The sequence below is a fragment of the Saprolegnia parasitica genome, assembly GCF_000151545.1.
Source record: "Saprolegnia parasitica CBS 223.65 unplaced genomic scaffold supercont2.22, whole genome shotgun sequence".
Lineage (NCBI taxonomy): Eukaryota > Oomycota > Saprolegniomycetes > Saprolegniales > Saprolegniaceae > Saprolegnia > Saprolegnia parasitica.
In genome coordinates, this window is record NW_012156416.1 from 414,850 (window position 1) to 431,299 (window position 16,450).

Genomic DNA, 16,450 nt, shown 5'->3' on the forward strand with positions numbered 1-16,450 from the left:
CAACCAGATGCAGCAGCCGTTCAACCCCGAGATCCACACGCAGGCCGAGGCCGTCGAGGTCGCCGAAATCATCTACAAGGCCGGCGAGGGCAAGTGGGGCACGGACGAAGCGACGTTTTGCAACGCGATCTGCTCGATCCCGCCGCAGTTCATGCCGGCCGTCAACGCCGCGTACGTGGCTAAGCACGGTAACAGCCTCGAGCGTGCGATCGAAAAGGAGTTTGGCGGCAAAGCCGAAGACGCACTCCTCTACCACGTCGGCATGATCCTCCACCCGATCGAGACGATTGCGGCGCAGTTTGAAAAGACGATGAAGGGCTTGGGCACCGACGAGTATGCCCTCGCGTGCGCCATCGTCCGCTACCAGCACCTCCTCCCGCAGGTCAAGCAGGCGTACCAGGCCAAGTACGGCAAGTCGCTCCGTGACCGCATCTACGGCGAGACGTCCGGCGACTTCCGCGCGCTCCTCCTCGCGATTCTCGAGCACTCCAACTAAGGTGTCGACATATATGGTATCTTATTTTTGCTTATCGTGTTGCTGTCGAGTCCAAGGCTTCTGGTATACTAGATATACTGGTAGGCGACTAGGTTAACGAGGAATAGAAAGGCCGACATTGCCGTTTCATCCTGCACCCGTACACAAGATGGTGTCGTCGCCATGGCGAGACGCGTACGTGGCCGCCCGGCGTCTCTCGTCGTGCGTCGCGGCCTTGGTGGTGCTTTACATCGAAGTGACGGGCTCGATAGCGACGAGGACGGCACTGTACGGTGCCGCCGCGCCCGCAGAGCTCAGCAACGTGTACTACAGCCCTCTCATCGGTCCGTTCTTGCGTCGCGTGGCTGCCAATGCGAGCTACTTGGCAGCGCTCGCGCCGACACCGCACCTCAATGTGCTCTACATTGATCAAACCGAGCCATCGGAGACCTTGACCGTGTCAAGAACGTCCTGCGGAAATTACTTTCCGAGCGACGCCATGTACAATCAAAGCTACGTGGCACCGCTCTTGCACCAGCTCCTCGATGCGCAGCGGTCGTGGCACGCGGTCGACCTTGCCGACCACGTCGTCGTCGTCGACTGCGCGTACACGGGACGGCTGCTCAACGACACGACAGCGCTCAAATTGCACTTGATCGACTTGACGCAGACCAACGTGACGACGGTCTTTCTCCAAACCATGCTGCTGACGCGACCGGCCAAGTGCATGACGCTCAGCGGCGGCCTTGCCAACGTCGTGACGTCGCCCATCCACGGCGTGGCGGCGCCGGCGACGTACTTCCACCTCCTCGGAATCGAGTTCCCGTTTGTGTTGGCTCCCTTTGAGCGCATCGCGCTGCAGGACCCGAGCGAGACGCAGTGGCACGCGACGGTGCATAGCTCGGGCGAGCGCGTCATCTTGTCGGGCACGGACGGAGTGTACCGCGAGTCGCCGGCGATCCAAGGCAACTACGACTTCTACCACTGGGCGCTCCCAGACGACCCCCAGCGCTTTCTGGAAGAGATCGCTTACATTGCAGAGCCATTTGCAGTCGACAGCTACGCGTGGGTGCGCTGCCTCCTCGGGTTGGGCGTCGCCTTCAACCTCGGCGCCAACTGCGCCGTCGCGCTCCTCGTTGTCGGGCACTCGTGGCTCTCGCGCCGCGAGGTGTGGATACCGGATCTGTACCCCAGCATCCAGCGGCGCATCCAGCTGCGGTCGCTGCTGCTGCTTGGCGCGACGATCGCGACCAACTACTGGCACATTTTCGAGTACTGTCTCCAGAACGGCAACGCGCGCCAAGGCATCAACCAAGGGTTTCTGCTGCACGACATGGTGCGCTCGGACGGGCTCACGTACCTCCTCGCGCTGGCGCTGACCCTCGCGGACGTGCTCCAAACGCGCCTCTGCCTCGACGTCGTCGTCCTTCTGTACGTGGTCTGCGTGCACCAGCGACTGTCCCTTGTCACGTTCCTGCAGTGGCGCATGGACGAAACCAATGCTTTTCTGGACGCCAACTACGTCGACTGCATCGTGTCCGAACCTGGCGCGGCCATGACGCTGTGGATGTACCACCGCAATACCGAGACACCTAGCTATCTCCTCGCGACCGAGCTCTCGTGGTATGTCGTCGCCCTTGGCCTCACGCTGCTCTACGGCGTCGCACTGGACAAGCCACTTCGCCGGCGGCTTTGGCGGCGACAACCCGTGCGCATCGCGGCCGGGATCGCCAACAGCGAAGAGCGCTCGCCGCGGCCCGCGCACCAACGCTGGTCGCGCCAGTCGTCGCTCTACACTTGCTCGAACGACGCCGACGCGAAGGACGGGAGCTCCCTGTTCGAGCGCAGTACGATGCATGCGCTGGCCCAGACGTACGGCCTCGTCGCACCCCTCGACGAGTACAAGCTCTGCGGCGGCACACGCAAGGTGTCGCCGTCCGCGATCTGGCTCCTCGGCTACATCATCCTGAAGGACGAGTTTGTGGTCGAACTCCGCGACTATGTTCGGATTTGGGCCAACCTTCTCTTGCCGTCGCGCGTCTTCCGCGTCTACTGCTTTCGGATCCAAGAGGGTGACACGACAAGCATTCACAAGGAGCCCCTTCCGATGCAAGGCCTTCGCGCGCGAGACCTGCTGTGCCACATTTCGCTACGCCCTCTGCGCTAATTATCGTCAAAACTCAATCTCAAACTTCAAAACTCAATCTCAAACATCAAAAATGGACCTTTGATCCACAGGAGACGGACAATACTGCTGGGTGATTTAAACAACATACTACACGCATATGGCTCTATGGATGTTTGCGGGATCGGCGGACAACGCAGTCGAGTAGCGAATTTCATGAACCGTTATCAGCGAAACAGGTTTTTAAATATGCAGCGACGCTGCCTGGCAGCGTACGTGCAGTGTCGCCGTCTGCTCTGCTGCGCGGCCGCCTTCTTCGTCTTGTACGTGGAAGTCACAGGCTCCATGGCGACGCGGCAGGTGCTGCTTGGTGCCAGCATGGACTTGATGCCAAGCCTCAACTACGAGAGCCCACTCATCCTGCCTTTCCTCTTGGCCTTTCTCGCCAACCAAACGCATTGGCAGCCGTCCCAGACACCCGGCCTCTCGTTCGTCTACCTCGATACCGCAGTGGACGAAAGGCTTGTGCTCGACAGCAGCGGCTGCCTCGCCCCGACGCCAGACGACGCGATGCTTCGCCCGCCTTTTCTCACTTTGCTCTTGCACAACCTCTTGGATAACCAGCGTGCGTGGCATGCCATCAACCTCTCGCACTACACGGTCCTCGTCGACTGCGCCTTTGACGGCCGGCGCGTCCACGACACCACGGCGCTCAAGGTCCACCTTCTGGACCCAGGGCGTGTGAACGTGACCACCATCGTGCTGCAGACCATGACGCTGGATCGGCCACAGAAGCACATTCTTAGCGCGTGCGGTGTCGCGTCGGTCGCGACAACGTCGCTGAGTGCGCTCGCGCCATCGCCATCGCCATCGCCACAGAAGCCGTCCTACCGTCTTCTCGTCGGCATTGAGTTTCCGTACATTTTGGCGCCTTTCCAGCTCTTCACGGTGCGAGATCCGTCGCCGTCCAACGGGCGCTGGACCGGCACGCTGTCTCCGACGCGCGAAGACGTTGTCGTCTACGGCTCGGTGGGCCTCTACCGAGGCGCACTTCGCACCCAAGGCAACTACGGCCTTTTCCACTGGGCGCTCGTCGACGACCCGAGAGCGTCGATCTCCACGCTGGCGTACTGGATCTCGCCGTTTTGCGTCGACAGCTACGCGTGGGTGCGCTGCCTTCTCGGCATGGGCGTCTCGGTCAACCTCTTTCTCAACATATTTGTGTCGATCGTGATCGTCTGCAATCGCTGGCGCCACGACCACGTGCTCTGGGTCCCCGACTTGTACCCGAGCATCCAGCGCCGCATCCAGCTACGCGCCATCTTGCTCCTCGGCGCCACGATTTTCAACCAGTTTTGGCACGTTTTCGAGTTTTGCCTCCAGCACAGCAACGCCCGGCTCGGCCTTAACTACGGGTTCGTCCTGGATGCGATGGTCCGCTCGGACGGCCTCACGTACATTCTCTCGTTCGCTCTGACGCTCTGCGATGTGTTGCGCGCGCGCGTCTGCCTCGACGTTCTTGTGGGTATCTATACTTGCTGTTGGGTCTTCCGAACCGAGTTGTTGAGCGCTTGCGGATGGATGCTCCGCGAGACGGACGACTTTGTCTTCTCCAACTACCTCAAGGACATTGTACCGAATCCTAATGGCGTCATGGCGCTTTGGGCGGCCCACGAGAATGCGCGATCCCCTCTCTGCCTCTTTGTGACGGAGCTAACGTGGTTCTACGTAGCTCTACTCCTCACCGCCGTCTATACACTCGTTGCGAAGCGCTTGGAGCCGGCGCGGGACGGGCCCAGACGCGCCCAAGTCGTCCCGTACCTCTCGCGTGAGCACATACCACAGCGTCTCCGGTCCGAAATCCTCCACTTGGCCCAGTCGGAAAGACAGCTCTTCGCCAAGGCGCAAGGGATCGTGGCACCGACCCCCTGCACGACAGGGACCGAAGAGAGGGCCGTGATACCGGCCTCGAGCATCTGGCTGCTCGGGTACCTCGTTGTCCGCGACACGATTGTCATCGAGATCGCCGACTACCCGTGGCTATGTATCAACTTGATCCTGCATCGGCGGTATTTCTGCGTCTACGGCTTCCACGTCGTTGACGGCGCGTACACGAACACGGAAAAGACGCTTGTCGACCTCTACGATCTCCGGCTGTGGGATGTCGTCTGGCGGCTCTCGCTTCGGCCGCTCGCGCTCCGTCTAAGAGCCGAATAAAAGCCGAAGCGGCTAATGCAGTTGTTGTGCGTCTAGGCTACACATGGTTTCCTGCTGGAGTTAGAGGTGGAAACTTGGTAGCCAGCCCGCGCAGATCTTGGAGCCTGATACGGCGTTGATACGGAGCGTGCGTTGTCGGCGGCCGTTGACGCAGCAGAGTTTCGATTCGAAGAAGAGGAAGACTCGACGCTTGGGGCCATTCGAACAGTTGCCTATGCTCAGCATCTACTCCAACGAGACGCACCTCGCGAGCCGCGGCGAGGCCGTGCCCCACGCCGACCTCCAGATCGACAACTGGGTCTACGAGATCAAGACGGCCTGCGCCGGCTTTGGCACGGACGACGACAAGCTCAGCAACGTCCTCGCAACCAAGACCGCGAGCGAGCGCTACCTCATCTCGGCCCGGTACCCGGAGCTCCAGCGCGTTTCGCTCCTCTCCGAAATGAAAAGCGAAGTCTCGGGCAGCTACGGCAAGCTGCTCCAGCTCCTCGCGCAGCCGCTGGAGGAGGCCGAGGCGCTCATCCTTCGTGATGCGACCAAGGGCGCCGGCACGAACGAGAAGCTCATCTACCCCGTCCTCGGTGGGCGCACGGCCGAGGAGCTCCTCATCCTCAAGAAGGCCTACTTCAAGACGTTCGCCGAGGACATGGCCGTCGTCCTCGCCGGCGATCTCGGCGGCGACCTCAAGGTCTTTGTCCAAGCGATTCTCAACATCAACCCGCCGGCGTACGACCCCGAGATCCACACGCAGGCCAAGGCCGTCGAGGTCGCCGAGGTCATCTACAAGGCCGGCGAGGGCAAGTGGGGCACAGACGAGTCGGCGTTCTGCAACGCCCTCTGCTCGATCCCGCCGGCCTTTCTCTCGTCCGTCAACGCCGCGTACATTGCCAAGCACGGCAACAGCCTCGAGCGTGCGATCGAAAAGGAGTTTGGCGGCAAAGCCGAAGACGCACTCCTCTACCACGTCGGCATGATCCTCCACCCGATCGAGACGATCGCGGCGCAGTTTGAAAAGACGATGAAGGGCATGGGCACCGACGAGTACAGTCTTTCGGCCGCCCTTGTCCGCTACCAGCACCTCCTCCCGCAGGTCAAGCAAGCCTACAAGGACAAGTACGGCACGTCGCTTCGCGACCGCATCTACGGCGAGACGTCCGGCAACTACCGCAAGGTCCTCCTCGCGATCGTCGAGCAGGCGAACTAAGTCCATCAACACGAGTGTGTATGCATAATCTGGTTGAAGTCGAATAAATCACTTCTTAGCCTTGACCGTGAGGTCGGTCTGGTCGACGTGGTGCAGGCGAATGACGTTGCGCGCCTGCTGGTTGTACCCCTCGGCGCCCTTGTGCCAGTCGTACGACGTCGCGTACGCAAAGATATCGCCCTGCGCGTTAAACTTGCCGACGGAAATGCCCTGGTAGTTGGGACTACAAAAAAAGATGATGGGCGTCCGTGGGATTTGAAGCCGCGTACATTTTGGGAAAGTTGCGCAGCATCTTGCGCATGTCCTTGTCCCAGAACGTGTACGAGCCGTCGGTCCCCGTCGTCGCCATCTTGCCGTTGAGCGTGTGGAACGCGACGCTACTCACGGGGTTGACAGAGTTGTTGGCCGTGTCGCGGTGCGCCTTGAACGCGAAGTCGGCCCTAAGTGCAATGTGACGAGTTTGCACTTGGGAAGGATCGGGTGTAATACTCTTGCTTCTTCTTCTCGTCAATGTGCTGGATGGCGACACGGCCTTCGATGGACCCGATCGCAAAGCCGGACGCGTCCGGGAACGCAGCGATGCAGCGCGTCTGCAGCTTCAGGTTGGACTTGATCGACTAGAGAGAGCGCCATGAGCGACCACATGCTACATGCAAGCACGCACGGCAAAGATTTGCGACGGTTTGGTCAAGTCAAAGCAGTGGATCATCTTGTCGGCGGTCGCGACGACCATGAGCGGGTAGACAACGTCCAGCGCGTACACGCGGTCGCTGAGCTGCACCGTGGCTTGTGCCTGCGGCGCACGCGTGTCCCAGTACTTGACGGTCTTGTCCCAGGAGCCGGTGACGACGCAGTTGGCCGTGGGCACGAAGCGGATGCCACGGATCGGCTGGTCGTGCTGCGCGATCTGCTGGCCGGTCGCGGGCCCGTTGAGCTGCCACATGAGCGCCGTCTTGTCGCAACTGCCCGAAACACGGTCGAGCCGTCCTAGAACGTGCTTAGCCGCCATGGCCCACGGTAGCACACGTACCGCGCTAAACGCTGTGCAGAGCACGGGCGCCTTGTGCTGGATCTGGGCGCGGGCCACCGCCTGGAACTGCGTCTGCTGGTGGTTGACCTCCCAGCAGCGCACGTAGTTGTCCCAGGAGCCAGCGACGAGGACGTTGGCCGTCGGGCTCCAGCTCAGGTCCTGGATGCTGTCGGGGACATCGGGCGGGACGTCGTAGTCGGCCGCCGCCGGGCTCGCGCTCGTCGCCGTCGCCGAGACGCCGAATCCACCGAATGACATCGCTTCCTGTTTGTATATCTGGTGGGGACAACCTCCCGACCAATTGGCTAAAATTCGAGTTTGGAGCGTGGCCAATCAACGTGCGGCACGGTCAGGAGGCTTAAAACACGCGCCTTAAGAGGCGTGCCACAGCGAGCTAGGCACCCTGTCGACAATCCATTTTGGCCATGTGATCGCATGCAATGTATCAAGATCGTCTACCGCGTCCATGGAGCCTCTATCGCTTGGAGAAAGACACCAAGCGCACGCCACCGGCGGTCGAAACGGACACAGTGCAGTAGCGGTCAGGCTAGACACACCCAACTATGTCGTCGATCGAGTCATCACTCATGGCTCGATCGCGGTGTGATGGCCCATCACACCGCGTTGCTCCCAGGCTCCAGGGCTTCTCTACTAGGGTACGCTCGTATCCGATTATTTTAGCAAGTGCAGCAAATTCGGTCATTTGATGTGTTTCACAATACCAAGTGTGGGAGAGAAGTGGGTTGAGGATCAGGGCCCTCCTGCACGTTTGACGTTGCGGCAGAGCTTTGTGGCAGCTCACAGACGCGATCGTTGGGAGGACATTCGATGATTTTCCAGCCCATAGGTGGGACTCTGAGTAGCATCCGGTGCGGCAACGTTGTAGCAGTGCCAGAGACCTTGACACGCCACAGAAGCGCGCCAAACCTGGGCTCGAGGTGAGCCTTCTAATACGAACGAAATATGCATTTATGCAGTCTACTGAACTGTTCAAAGCGAATTACCTATGGGATATCTGCATACAACGTGTAGATGTTGTCTGTGACTCGAGCGGGAAGATCGCCATCGCATCAACCGACCCGATTACCAATCTCGGTGGCTTCAACGAGTCGCCGGGATGTCGTCGTCGCTTTGTATGCGCGATCGTCGGTTCCGGCGTCCATCTTGCTGCTTGGCAGCGACGGTCACAACTCAATTGTCTCGATGGCGTCCTACGCCCTTCACATCGAGACGCCGCTCGCGTCTGTGCAGCCCGTCACGCTCTCGTGGAGAAACCTCGAGCTTCAAGTAGCGACCAAGGCCGAGCCAAAGACAATCTTGCACACGCAGTCGGGTGTCGCCAAGCCTGGTGAGCTCCTCGTGATCATGGGCCCGTCGGGCGCCGGGAAGAGCTCGCTTCTGGACGTCCTCGCGGGCCGCCAGCCGCGCTACGCAGGTGACATCCGCGTCAACGGCCAGCCCTGCACCAAAGACGCCATGCGCCAGCACATGTCGTACATCATGCAAACGGACGCGTTCTACCCGTCGCTCACGGTGCTGGAGCACCTTCTCTTCCAAGCGCAGCTGCGTACGCACTGGCCGCCGGAAGTGCGCCACGCCCGCGTGCTCTCGGTCCTCGAAGAAATGGGCCTCTCGAAATGCCGGGACACGCAGATTGGCGACGACCACCGCATCCGCGGGATCTCGGGCGGCGAGCGCAAGCGCTTGAGCTTTGCGTCCGAGCTCCTCACGAACCCGTCGCTGCTCTTCGTGGACGAACCCACTTCGGGTCTCGACAGCTTCATGGCCGAGTCGGTCGTCGCGCAGCTCCGAGCCCTCGCCCGCGCGGGCCGCACGGTTGTCGCGACCATCCACCAGCCGTCCGCCGAGGTCTATGCAGCCTTTGACACGCTCTACCTCTTGTCCAACGGGTCGCCTGTCTACGTCGGCCCCGCGTCGCTTGCGAGAGACTACTTTGCGTCCGTCGGGCATGTCTGCCCCACGTACGTCAACCCGACCGACTTTTTCATGCGCGAGCTCATGCTCGCCGAGCGCGCTCCAATTAACGACCTCGTGGCCGCGTGGCGTGGCGCCACGTATGTCTCCGACGACGACGACGGCGGCGAGCCGCTCTCGGAGCGCACTGGGGTTGCATCGCCGCGCCTCTTCGCCGTGCTCTGCCGGCGCAACGCGCTGCGCATCCTCCGCGACAAGATGGCGTTCCGGGCCAAGGTCGCGCAGAACGTCTTCGTGTCGGTCATTGTGGGGCTGATCTACTGGCAGCTGCCGCTGACGCAGCTCGGCATCCAGTCGTTCACGGGCGTCCTCTTCTTCATTGTGATCAACCAGTTCTTTGGTATGGCCGCGCCCGAGTTTGCCGCCGTTGCACTCGAGCTGCCCATCATGGCGCGCGAGTTTCAAAGCGGCTTGTACCCGTCGTACGTTTGGTACCTGGCGAAGAACGCGAGTGAGCTCGGCCTTCAAGTGCTCTTCCCGCTCGTGTTTCTGCTGCCCGCGTATTTCATGGTCGGGTTTCCCCTCTCGCTGCCCGTTTGGAGCTCGTTCTACCTCTTCTTGTCGCTGCTCGGGTCAGCGGCCACGGGCCTCGGCTACATGGTGTCGTGCGTCGTCCAGCGGCCCGAGATTGCGCCAGTCGTTGGCATCATGGTGCTCCTGCCGTTTCTCATCTTCGGCGGCCTCTTCCTGAACGCGGCCATGACGCCTGTCTACTTCAAGTGGCTCGAGGTCGTCTCGCCGATGAAGTACGCGTTCCGAGGCCTCAGCCGCGCCTTCTGGTCCCATGTCGCGTCGATCCCGTGCGAAGGCCCCTCCCGCAACTGCATTGCCCGTGACGGTGCGACCGTCTTGGCCAACATGAGCTTGGACGGCGGGTCCTTCTGGGGCGATGCGCTCCTGCTTGTCGGTATCAACCTCCTCTTCCGCACCCTCGGCGGGCTCTTCCTGGCATGGCGACTTCGAGGCCGTCAATAACCACTTTAATTGATCGTTAAACGTTGTGCGTGCTTGTCCACATAGTATATGGATCGCTCGCTACTTACGTGAGCACCTTGACCTTCTTGCCATTCACAAAATGCACTTCGACCTCGCCCGTGGCCTTTTCGAGGATACGCTCGACGAGGCGGTGGGCCAAACTCTTCATTTGATCAATCTCTCGGCCGTCGTGGTCGTGCAGGTGGTTGCACGCTTGAATATACGGGCACTCGGCGCCATATTTACAGTACGTCGTCTTCCACACACCGCGCATCATGATCGCCCGCGTGACACCGACAAGGACTCTATCTTCGTCCGAGTGCCAATAGTTGCAGCCCGGAATCTTGCAGAACGCAGCACGCGTGCACTGTTGGTAGAAGCGAGGTCGCAGCGACGCCCGGTACCGGTCTTGCAGCTCCACCAGCACCATCTTTACAAGATCCTGAAGCGGTTTGTCCATCACAACCGTCTTCAGCGGCGGCGGCGCTTGATACGGCGCGGGCGCCACATAATTACTCGACACCCGAGACGGCTCGGCCCGCGTCACCAAGGAAGTACGCGCCGTGCCGCCCTCGTCGTACGACGCGGTCGTCTGCACACCGAGAGGCTTGGACTCGATCCGCGTCGGCGACGGTGACGGCGATGGCGACGGCTCGCGCTCGGGCGACACCACCTGCGTCGCCCGGGGCGCGTAGTGCCGGACGGGCGCACGCGTCTCGGTCTTGCCGTCGAGTTGACCGAGAGCTCCGTGCAGCCACTCAAAGCACGTGACAATGCTCTTCATCTGGATGCCTGCGATCGTGATCCACTCGGCCTTGATGCTTTCGAGAAGAGGCGCGTGGTCGGGCAGATCAGCGCTCGGCTTGCCATGCGTGTCCATGTTCTTGAAGACCTGGAAGCCCGTCATGCCCCAGCGAAATGTGCGCAGGTACGTGCTCCCCGCCTTGGCGTCGATCGAGCTCAAGTGGCTGCCGAGCCGGTCGATGTGTCGGAGCGCTGCGTCAAAAGAGGCAACACCGCCGCCCACCGCGTCGTCGACGACGATGTGCACGATGGTCTCCATGCTCTTGCGGTAGACGCCAAAGCCGGCCCACGCGTTGTCCCAGAGGAGGTCGCGGAAGCCGCGCAGCTCCTTCCGGAAGTCCTGGCGCGGCCCGCGCGAGAGGAAGTCGCCGTCAGCACAGAGGTCGAGAAAGTCCAGGTGGTCCATCGTCGTCGCGGAGCTCGTCGTGGGTTTCGCAAATACAAGCTGACTTTGTGGCTATATATTTCCGGCCAATGGCCTCGCGAGAATGAAAATGGAGCGCGCTGAGTGGTCAAAATCGATCGGCCTGTCAAGTGCAATGTGGATGGGAGAGATGAAGGACTGCCGCGTTTAGTTAGTCGCGTTCGACTACGACTGCACCTTCTGCACTGTCCAAAGCCTTGTGGGCAAAGCTCTTTCCTCGTGCTCTTCCAGCCGACGAACGGCCTGGGGAAGCCATGAGCGCCAGCTCGTCGTGCCACGTCACGCGCACGGTCGTCACGCTGCCTTCTCTGCGTCAATGACTTGGGCTAGATGGTGGTTGGCTCCCCAGAGATTCTAGTCCTCTTGTACTATCTACCGTGCGTAACAGCGCGAGCGATGACGGCGCGGGCTATGTGAACGTTCCGTCGCCGCCACCATTGACGAGGTGCTCGTCGAAGCCGACGTTGCACGTCTGCAGTCTTCGTCCTCGGCAGCTGCGCGACCTCCTTGCATTTACCACGCACTGTGTTTCACTTGACGAGTGGCGGCGATGGCACGAGCAGAGTTGGCACGGCCTGCCTCTCGACCGCGTTCTTGGCGCCAGCTGCCACCGCCGAACGCGACGCGAACCTTCCACGACCGAACCATCCAGCTCTGCGCTGCCGACTGTACACGTGCCGAGGCCAGTGCAACGCGGGCACAAGACACCGAGAAGCGCGCTGCAAATGCAAGCGGCTCGCGGACAGCTCCACGCACAGACTTCTCGTAGCAAGGCAGTGGTACCATGGGTAGATGAAGGCTTCGTGTCGGCGCGTCACGACCGCCAGTCTCGCTCCTACGCCCATCTGGTTCCTCCGCACCGTACGTGGCGTTCCCAGCAAGTGAGCTCATTTCCCAACTTGCCACCGAGTCCACACCATCCTCCTCGATGAACATCTTCAAGCTTTGCTGGCGCCGCATGCTCGGCAACCCCGACGAGTTTGTCGCCAAGAGCGCGCTCACGCCGCTCACGCAGACGGCCCTGCGCCGCGGCCACCTCGCGCGCAAGTCGTCGCTCGAGCTCTCGGACGTCGAGTTCTGGCGCATCATTGGCCTCGCGGGTGCCCCGCCGTCGCCGCCGACGCTCTCGACGAACGCGCCGCGCCGGTCGAGCGTCGTCGAGTTCGTCTACCAAACCTCGGTCGTGCTCGCGTTCCAGGACCTCCCCGCGATCTTCAAGCCCCGCATCCAGGTCACGCTGCCCAAGGCCATCCCGTCGCGCGATCAAATCGATCTGACGCGCCCCGTCACGGCGACCGCCTAAGCGCCGAGATGCAGCGATTGCAGCTGCCTCCCACCCGAATCATTTATTCCGTATATATTAGACCACGAGGACGCTGGCCATTGGAAGCCACGCGTCGAGATATTCCCCTTATGAACCAACGATTCCTTCTTCTCTGACCTTTGTATACGTTGGCAGACAGGCTAAAGAGCTTGAAAGTCACAGTGAGATTGCGGTTGCTTAGCGACTTCGTTTACTGCGCCGTGACCGCCGACTGGAGCTGCTGCAGGATTTGGCGCTGCTCGTCGATCGAGAGGCGAAGGACGCTCGTCACAATCGCCTCGACGTTGGTGTGGTACGACCTAACGACGCACATCAGAACTGAGATTCTGAAGTGACGCACCAGATGAACGTCGAGCAGTAGACCGCGGTGAAGAGCGCCGTGATAAACTGGCAGTCCATGCGGTCCATGACACCGCCGTGGCCCGGCAAGAGCGAGTCAAAGTCCTACGCATCGCGTCAAACTCCTGTCGACACCGCCGCAGGTCACCTTGAGCTTGTACGCACGCTTGATGGCCGACGCGTAAAACCCGCCAAAGGGCGAAATCACCGAGGTAAAACTCGCAAAAATGATCGCATGCAACTAGAACGCGCCTCAGTCGCGGCCATCCGCTTCGTATCGTACCTGGACGGGGAAGAGCTGGACATGGGTCCACGTCGGCACGTACGCAGTGATGCACGCGGGGACGGCGTAAGCGGCCTTGACGAACACCGGATGCACGTTGCACGAAAGCGGTTCCGGGAAGAACTGCGGGTGCGAGTCGAGCGGGCACGTCATCCACGGCAAGGTCGCGAGCCACGAGCTCGAGAAGAAGGCAAAGATGAGCGTGCAGAAGAAGGCGCCAATGAAGCCCTCCCACGTCTTGTTGGGCGAGAGCTTCAGAAACTGGGTCTTGACAAACTTTTTTCCAAAGAGTTTGCCGCAAAAGTACGCAAAGCAGTCGTTGCAGACGACGAGCGCCGACGGGAAGAAGAACCAGAAGAGGCCCTGGAAGATGTTGTCGAGCACGTAGCGCATCTGGAAGACGATCAGACACAGCGTGACGATCGTCCACGTGAGCTGGCCCATCTGGTACTTGTAGTAGCCCTTCTTGAGGCTCAGCACCGAGAACACAAAGAGGAGCGCGTAGAGCGAGAACGAGACCCACGAGTGGTAGTGCGAGTACCACTTGATCCAGCCAAACTCCGAGTCGGCGCGCAAGAACGCTTGCGACGAGTCGCCATAATTGTAGACCATCGCGACGCCAAACCAGCACCACTAAGACATCAGCATCGTCCGCATCGACTCTACCCGCCGCATTAGCGTACCTGGATGGTGCGGAACCACGGTAGGTTCTTCTCGGCGTTGGCGCGGTACCGGACGTTGACAAGCTCGCGGAAAATCATGGTCTAGCGCGAGGTTGAGCATGGTCATGCAATGGCGTCAATACCTGCAACAGCAGCACAAGAAGCGTGACGTAGAGATGGCCTACAGACGCGCCATGAGCCTCGGCGGCGCCAGGATGATGCTACCGCCGTAGATGATGAGCGAGTAGACGCCGATGAGCGAGAAGCCCGTGATGCAGCGCTTGATGAACGACGCCTTCTTCTTCTCAGCCTCGTCGACCTCGTTGACCTCTTCCTTGGCGGGCTTGGCGCGGCCGGAGCGGGGCGGCGTCGTCTCGGGCGACGCGGCTCGGCGGTGGTGGAGCGTCGTCGTCATGGGTTTGCGGAAATGATGCTGCCTTCCGTAAACACGGGGAAAAAGACATACGGATGGGAAAGGGCGGCGGAACCGGTTAACCTAACTGAACCGAGTGGTTGGAGGTTCGAGAGCTCAGCAATGCACACGCCACGCAGCGCCATGGTCACCATGCTGCGAACTCTACCACGCTGCTGCACGGCGCACGCTGGTTGCTTCGCGACTCGCCCGACCAAAGTGCTTGCGAGCGGCGGACTTACGGTATCTTGAACCGTCGTGTTGACGATGATGGCAGCCTGTCCGTGACGTCGACACAGCTACTCACCCGCTGGATCACATAGAGTAGGTACGCTGGTCTTGGCGCCACCTTGCTACCTTGCTATGTGTTGTTGCTGATCCCACGACGCCACGTGTGACTTTGCCACAAGCGCCTCCCTGTGCTAAGAGCTTAGGCGCTTGCTTAATGGCGTCCAGATGCAGGGCTCTCTGGCAGAGATGACGGCAGCTCGTCCACAATGTGTGCGGTAGCTTTTGCTGCTCGTCGCACATTGCATGACGACGCTTGCACAGCACCTCACCGCAACCGTGCGCCGGACGAGTGCGATTACCCTATGTTTAACGCGTTAAAGAGCTCTAACCCTCCTTTTAACCCGCCGATTACGCGGCTCTGATACGTTCGCCGCACTTTCGCGCAATGGCGTTTCGATCGAAAAGTTCATTTCACGCTGGCGACCGCTGATTGGTTCGATTTCCATCAGCGTCTGGGATTGGTGCAAAAGGCTGGAGAATGCGAATGTAGGTCGTCTTTTTGGCCAATCCGATCGTCCCAAGTCGAAACTGGCCTCTCCGCAGCACGCCCATTTGCCATTTTCAATGCTGGACACGATGAACTCGCTTGACATGTTCCTGACGCTGCCGGACGAGGCCGACGTCGCCGCCTTCCTGGAAGCGCCCATGGACATGGCCCTCTTCGACTCGATGATGGAGGCGGAAGAGGCCTCGGATGCGACTTCGACCGTCTGCTCGTCGCCGTCCAGCTACTGCTCGGACGACTCGCGCTCGTCGGCGTCGTCGTCGCCCGTGAACCACGCCAAGGTCGGCGGCGGCTATGGCATGTACCCGTGGGCCGCGACGCCGCTCGCGACGGCGATGCCCATCGTCACGGACGTCAACATGATCCCGTACGCGCTGCCGATGCAGACCATGATGCCACCGATGGTCCAGAAGCGCCCGCTTGACGCCGACCCGATCGAGCCCACGACGAAGCGCTCGAAGCACGAGATCCGCCTCATGAAGAACCGTGAGAGCGCCAACAAGTCGCGCCTGCGCCGGAAGAACCAGATCAACGACCTCGCGAGCGATGTCCAGGTGCTCACGGACGAGCGCAACGCGCTCAAGACCGAAGTCGCGGCCCTCCGCGCCGAGAACCAGTCGCTCCGCGACCAGAACCAGTTCCTTCGCGGCCTCGTGTCCAGCGGTACCAACACGAACGTGCAATCTGCAGTCACGTCCCTCGAAGAGGCCACGCCGGTCGTCCAGCAGACGAGCTCGAAGAAGCTTGCCGCGCCCGTTGCGGGCTTTGTTCTCTGCGCTTTTGTCTTTGGGATGACGCTCTTCTCGGACCCGTATGGCGATTCGACGGTCGCGGCGCAGCGTCGGTCGATGCGTGTGGTCCACGGCAGCGCGGGCCCCAAGACGACGCATGGCTTTATGATGGCGTCGCCGATCGGCCTGCTGCCGTTTGTGACCGAGTACGTCTACTCGAACATGGGCCTCATCCAGAGCATCCTCATCAACGTCATCTCGGCGATGGTTGTCGCCGCCATTTACGTCTACCTCGTCGCGCCCAAGACCAAACCGACCGAGTCGTCGCCACTCCACGTCAAGGTCAACGTCGACTCGAAGCTCAAGCGCCTCTGTTCCCGGGCGACGCGGCTCGTCGTGCGGGGCCGCAATGCACTTAACCTCACCAAGCTCAAATGAGCGATCTATTATATGTAACCTCGTAATTTATTCTGTGCACTCGAGTCTTAGGCTTGGATCCGTAGCCTCGCGGGATGCTTCTTGCGACTTCGAAGCGAGCGCATCTCAGCATACACGGCCTCAACCTGTAGCTGCTACTATTTACGTCGGTGACTGCAACACGAGGAAGATACGATCTCAAACAAGATGCATGTTGCATTGGTGTGTGTTGTATTA

The 16,450-nt window shown here is 60.7% G+C and overlaps 10 protein-coding genes across 10 annotated transcripts; 7 read left to right on the forward strand and 3 right to left on the reverse strand.

The window, feature by feature from the left end:
* Positions 1-7: 7 nt before the first annotated feature.
* SPRG_06545 (hypothetical protein) lies at positions 8-496 on the forward strand (the record flags this gene model as incomplete). The annotated part of the gene is made up of 1 exon (XM_012345359.1): positions 8-496. One exon carries the CDS (start codon positions 8-10, stop codon positions 494-496), a length of 489 nt encoding a protein of 162 aa, XP_012200749.1.
* Positions 497-601: 105 nt separating this feature from the next.
* Positions 602-2,642, forward strand: SPRG_06546 (hypothetical protein; the record flags this gene model as incomplete). Its single annotated transcript, XM_012345360.1, has 1 exon — positions 602-2,642. The coding sequence occupies exon 1, from the start codon at positions 645-647 to the stop codon at positions 2,640-2,642; it is 1,998 nt and encodes a 665-aa protein (XP_012200750.1). The 5' UTR covers positions 602-644.
* A 196-nt stretch (positions 2,643-2,838) lies between these two features.
* On the forward strand, positions 2,839-4,817 carry SPRG_06547 (hypothetical protein; the record flags this gene model as incomplete). The annotated part of the gene is made up of 1 exon (XM_012345361.1): positions 2,839-4,817. The coding sequence occupies exon 1, from the start codon at positions 2,850-2,852 to the stop codon at positions 4,815-4,817; it is 1,968 nt and encodes a 655-aa protein (XP_012200751.1). The 5' UTR covers positions 2,839-2,849.
* A 163-nt stretch (positions 4,818-4,980) lies between these two features.
* SPRG_06548 (hypothetical protein) lies at positions 4,981-6,085 on the forward strand. The gene has a single exon (XM_012345362.1). The coding sequence runs from the start codon at positions 5,032-5,034 to the stop codon at positions 6,019-6,021; it is 990 nt and encodes a 329-aa protein (XP_012200752.1). The 5' UTR covers positions 4,981-5,031; the 3' UTR covers positions 6,022-6,085.
* SPRG_06549 (hypothetical protein) lies at positions 6,070-7,309 on the reverse strand (the record flags this gene model as incomplete). Its single annotated transcript, XM_012345363.1, has 4 exons — positions 6,070-6,244; positions 6,291-6,461; positions 6,511-6,638; positions 6,686-7,309. 4 exons carry the CDS (start codon positions 7,307-7,309, stop codon positions 6,070-6,072), a joined length of 1,098 nt encoding a protein of 365 aa, XP_012200753.1.
* Positions 7,310-8,254: 945 nt separating this feature from the next.
* On the forward strand, positions 8,255-10,021 carry SPRG_06550 (hypothetical protein; the record flags this gene model as incomplete). The annotated part of the gene is made up of 1 exon (XM_012345364.1): positions 8,255-10,021. The coding sequence occupies one exon, from the start codon at positions 8,255-8,257 to the stop codon at positions 10,019-10,021; it is 1,767 nt and encodes a 588-aa protein (XP_012200754.1).
* Positions 10,006-11,262, reverse strand: SPRG_06551 (hypothetical protein). Its single transcript, XM_012345365.1, has one exon. The coding sequence runs from the start codon at positions 11,229-11,231 to the stop codon at positions 10,086-10,088; it is 1,146 nt and encodes a 381-aa protein (XP_012200755.1). The 5' UTR covers positions 11,232-11,262; the 3' UTR covers positions 10,006-10,085.
* Positions 11,263-12,144: 882 nt separating this feature from the next.
* SPRG_06552 (hypothetical protein) lies at positions 12,145-12,689 on the forward strand. The gene has a single exon (XM_012345366.1). The coding sequence runs from the start codon at positions 12,178-12,180 to the stop codon at positions 12,550-12,552; it is 375 nt and encodes a 124-aa protein (XP_012200756.1). The 5' UTR covers positions 12,145-12,177; the 3' UTR covers positions 12,553-12,689.
* Positions 12,585-14,272, reverse strand: SPRG_06553 (phosphatidate cytidylyltransferase; the record flags this gene model as incomplete). Its single annotated transcript, XM_012345367.1, has 7 exons — positions 12,585-12,872; positions 12,914-13,017; positions 13,061-13,153; positions 13,196-13,828; positions 13,879-13,959; positions 14,001-14,038; positions 14,083-14,272. 7 exons carry the CDS (start codon positions 14,270-14,272, stop codon positions 12,764-12,766), a joined length of 1,248 nt encoding a protein of 415 aa, XP_012200757.1. The 3' UTR covers positions 12,585-12,763.
* An 820-nt stretch (positions 14,273-15,092) lies between these two features.
* Positions 15,093-16,278, forward strand: SPRG_06554 (hypothetical protein). Its single transcript, XM_012345368.1, has one exon. It carries the CDS (start codon positions 15,125-15,127, stop codon positions 16,232-16,234), a length of 1,110 nt encoding a protein of 369 aa, XP_012200758.1. The 5' UTR covers positions 15,093-15,124; the 3' UTR covers positions 16,235-16,278.
* The last annotated feature ends 172 nt before the right edge of the window (positions 16,279-16,450 follow it).

Excerpts from the sequence above, each read along its gene's own strand:
- SPRG_06548 (XM_012345362.1), top strand. The coding sequence starts at position 5,032 with ATGCTCAGCATCTACTCCAACGAGACGCACCTCGCGAGCCGCGGCGAG.
- SPRG_06551 (XM_012345365.1), bottom strand. The coding sequence starts at position 11,231 with ATGGACCACCTGGACTTTCTCGACCTCTGTGCTGACGGCGACTTCCTC.
- SPRG_06552 (XM_012345366.1), top strand. The coding sequence starts at position 12,178 with ATGAACATCTTCAAGCTTTGCTGGCGCCGCATGCTCGGCAACCCCGAC.
- SPRG_06554 (XM_012345368.1), top strand. The coding sequence starts at position 15,125 with ATGCTGGACACGATGAACTCGCTTGACATGTTCCTGACGCTGCCGGAC.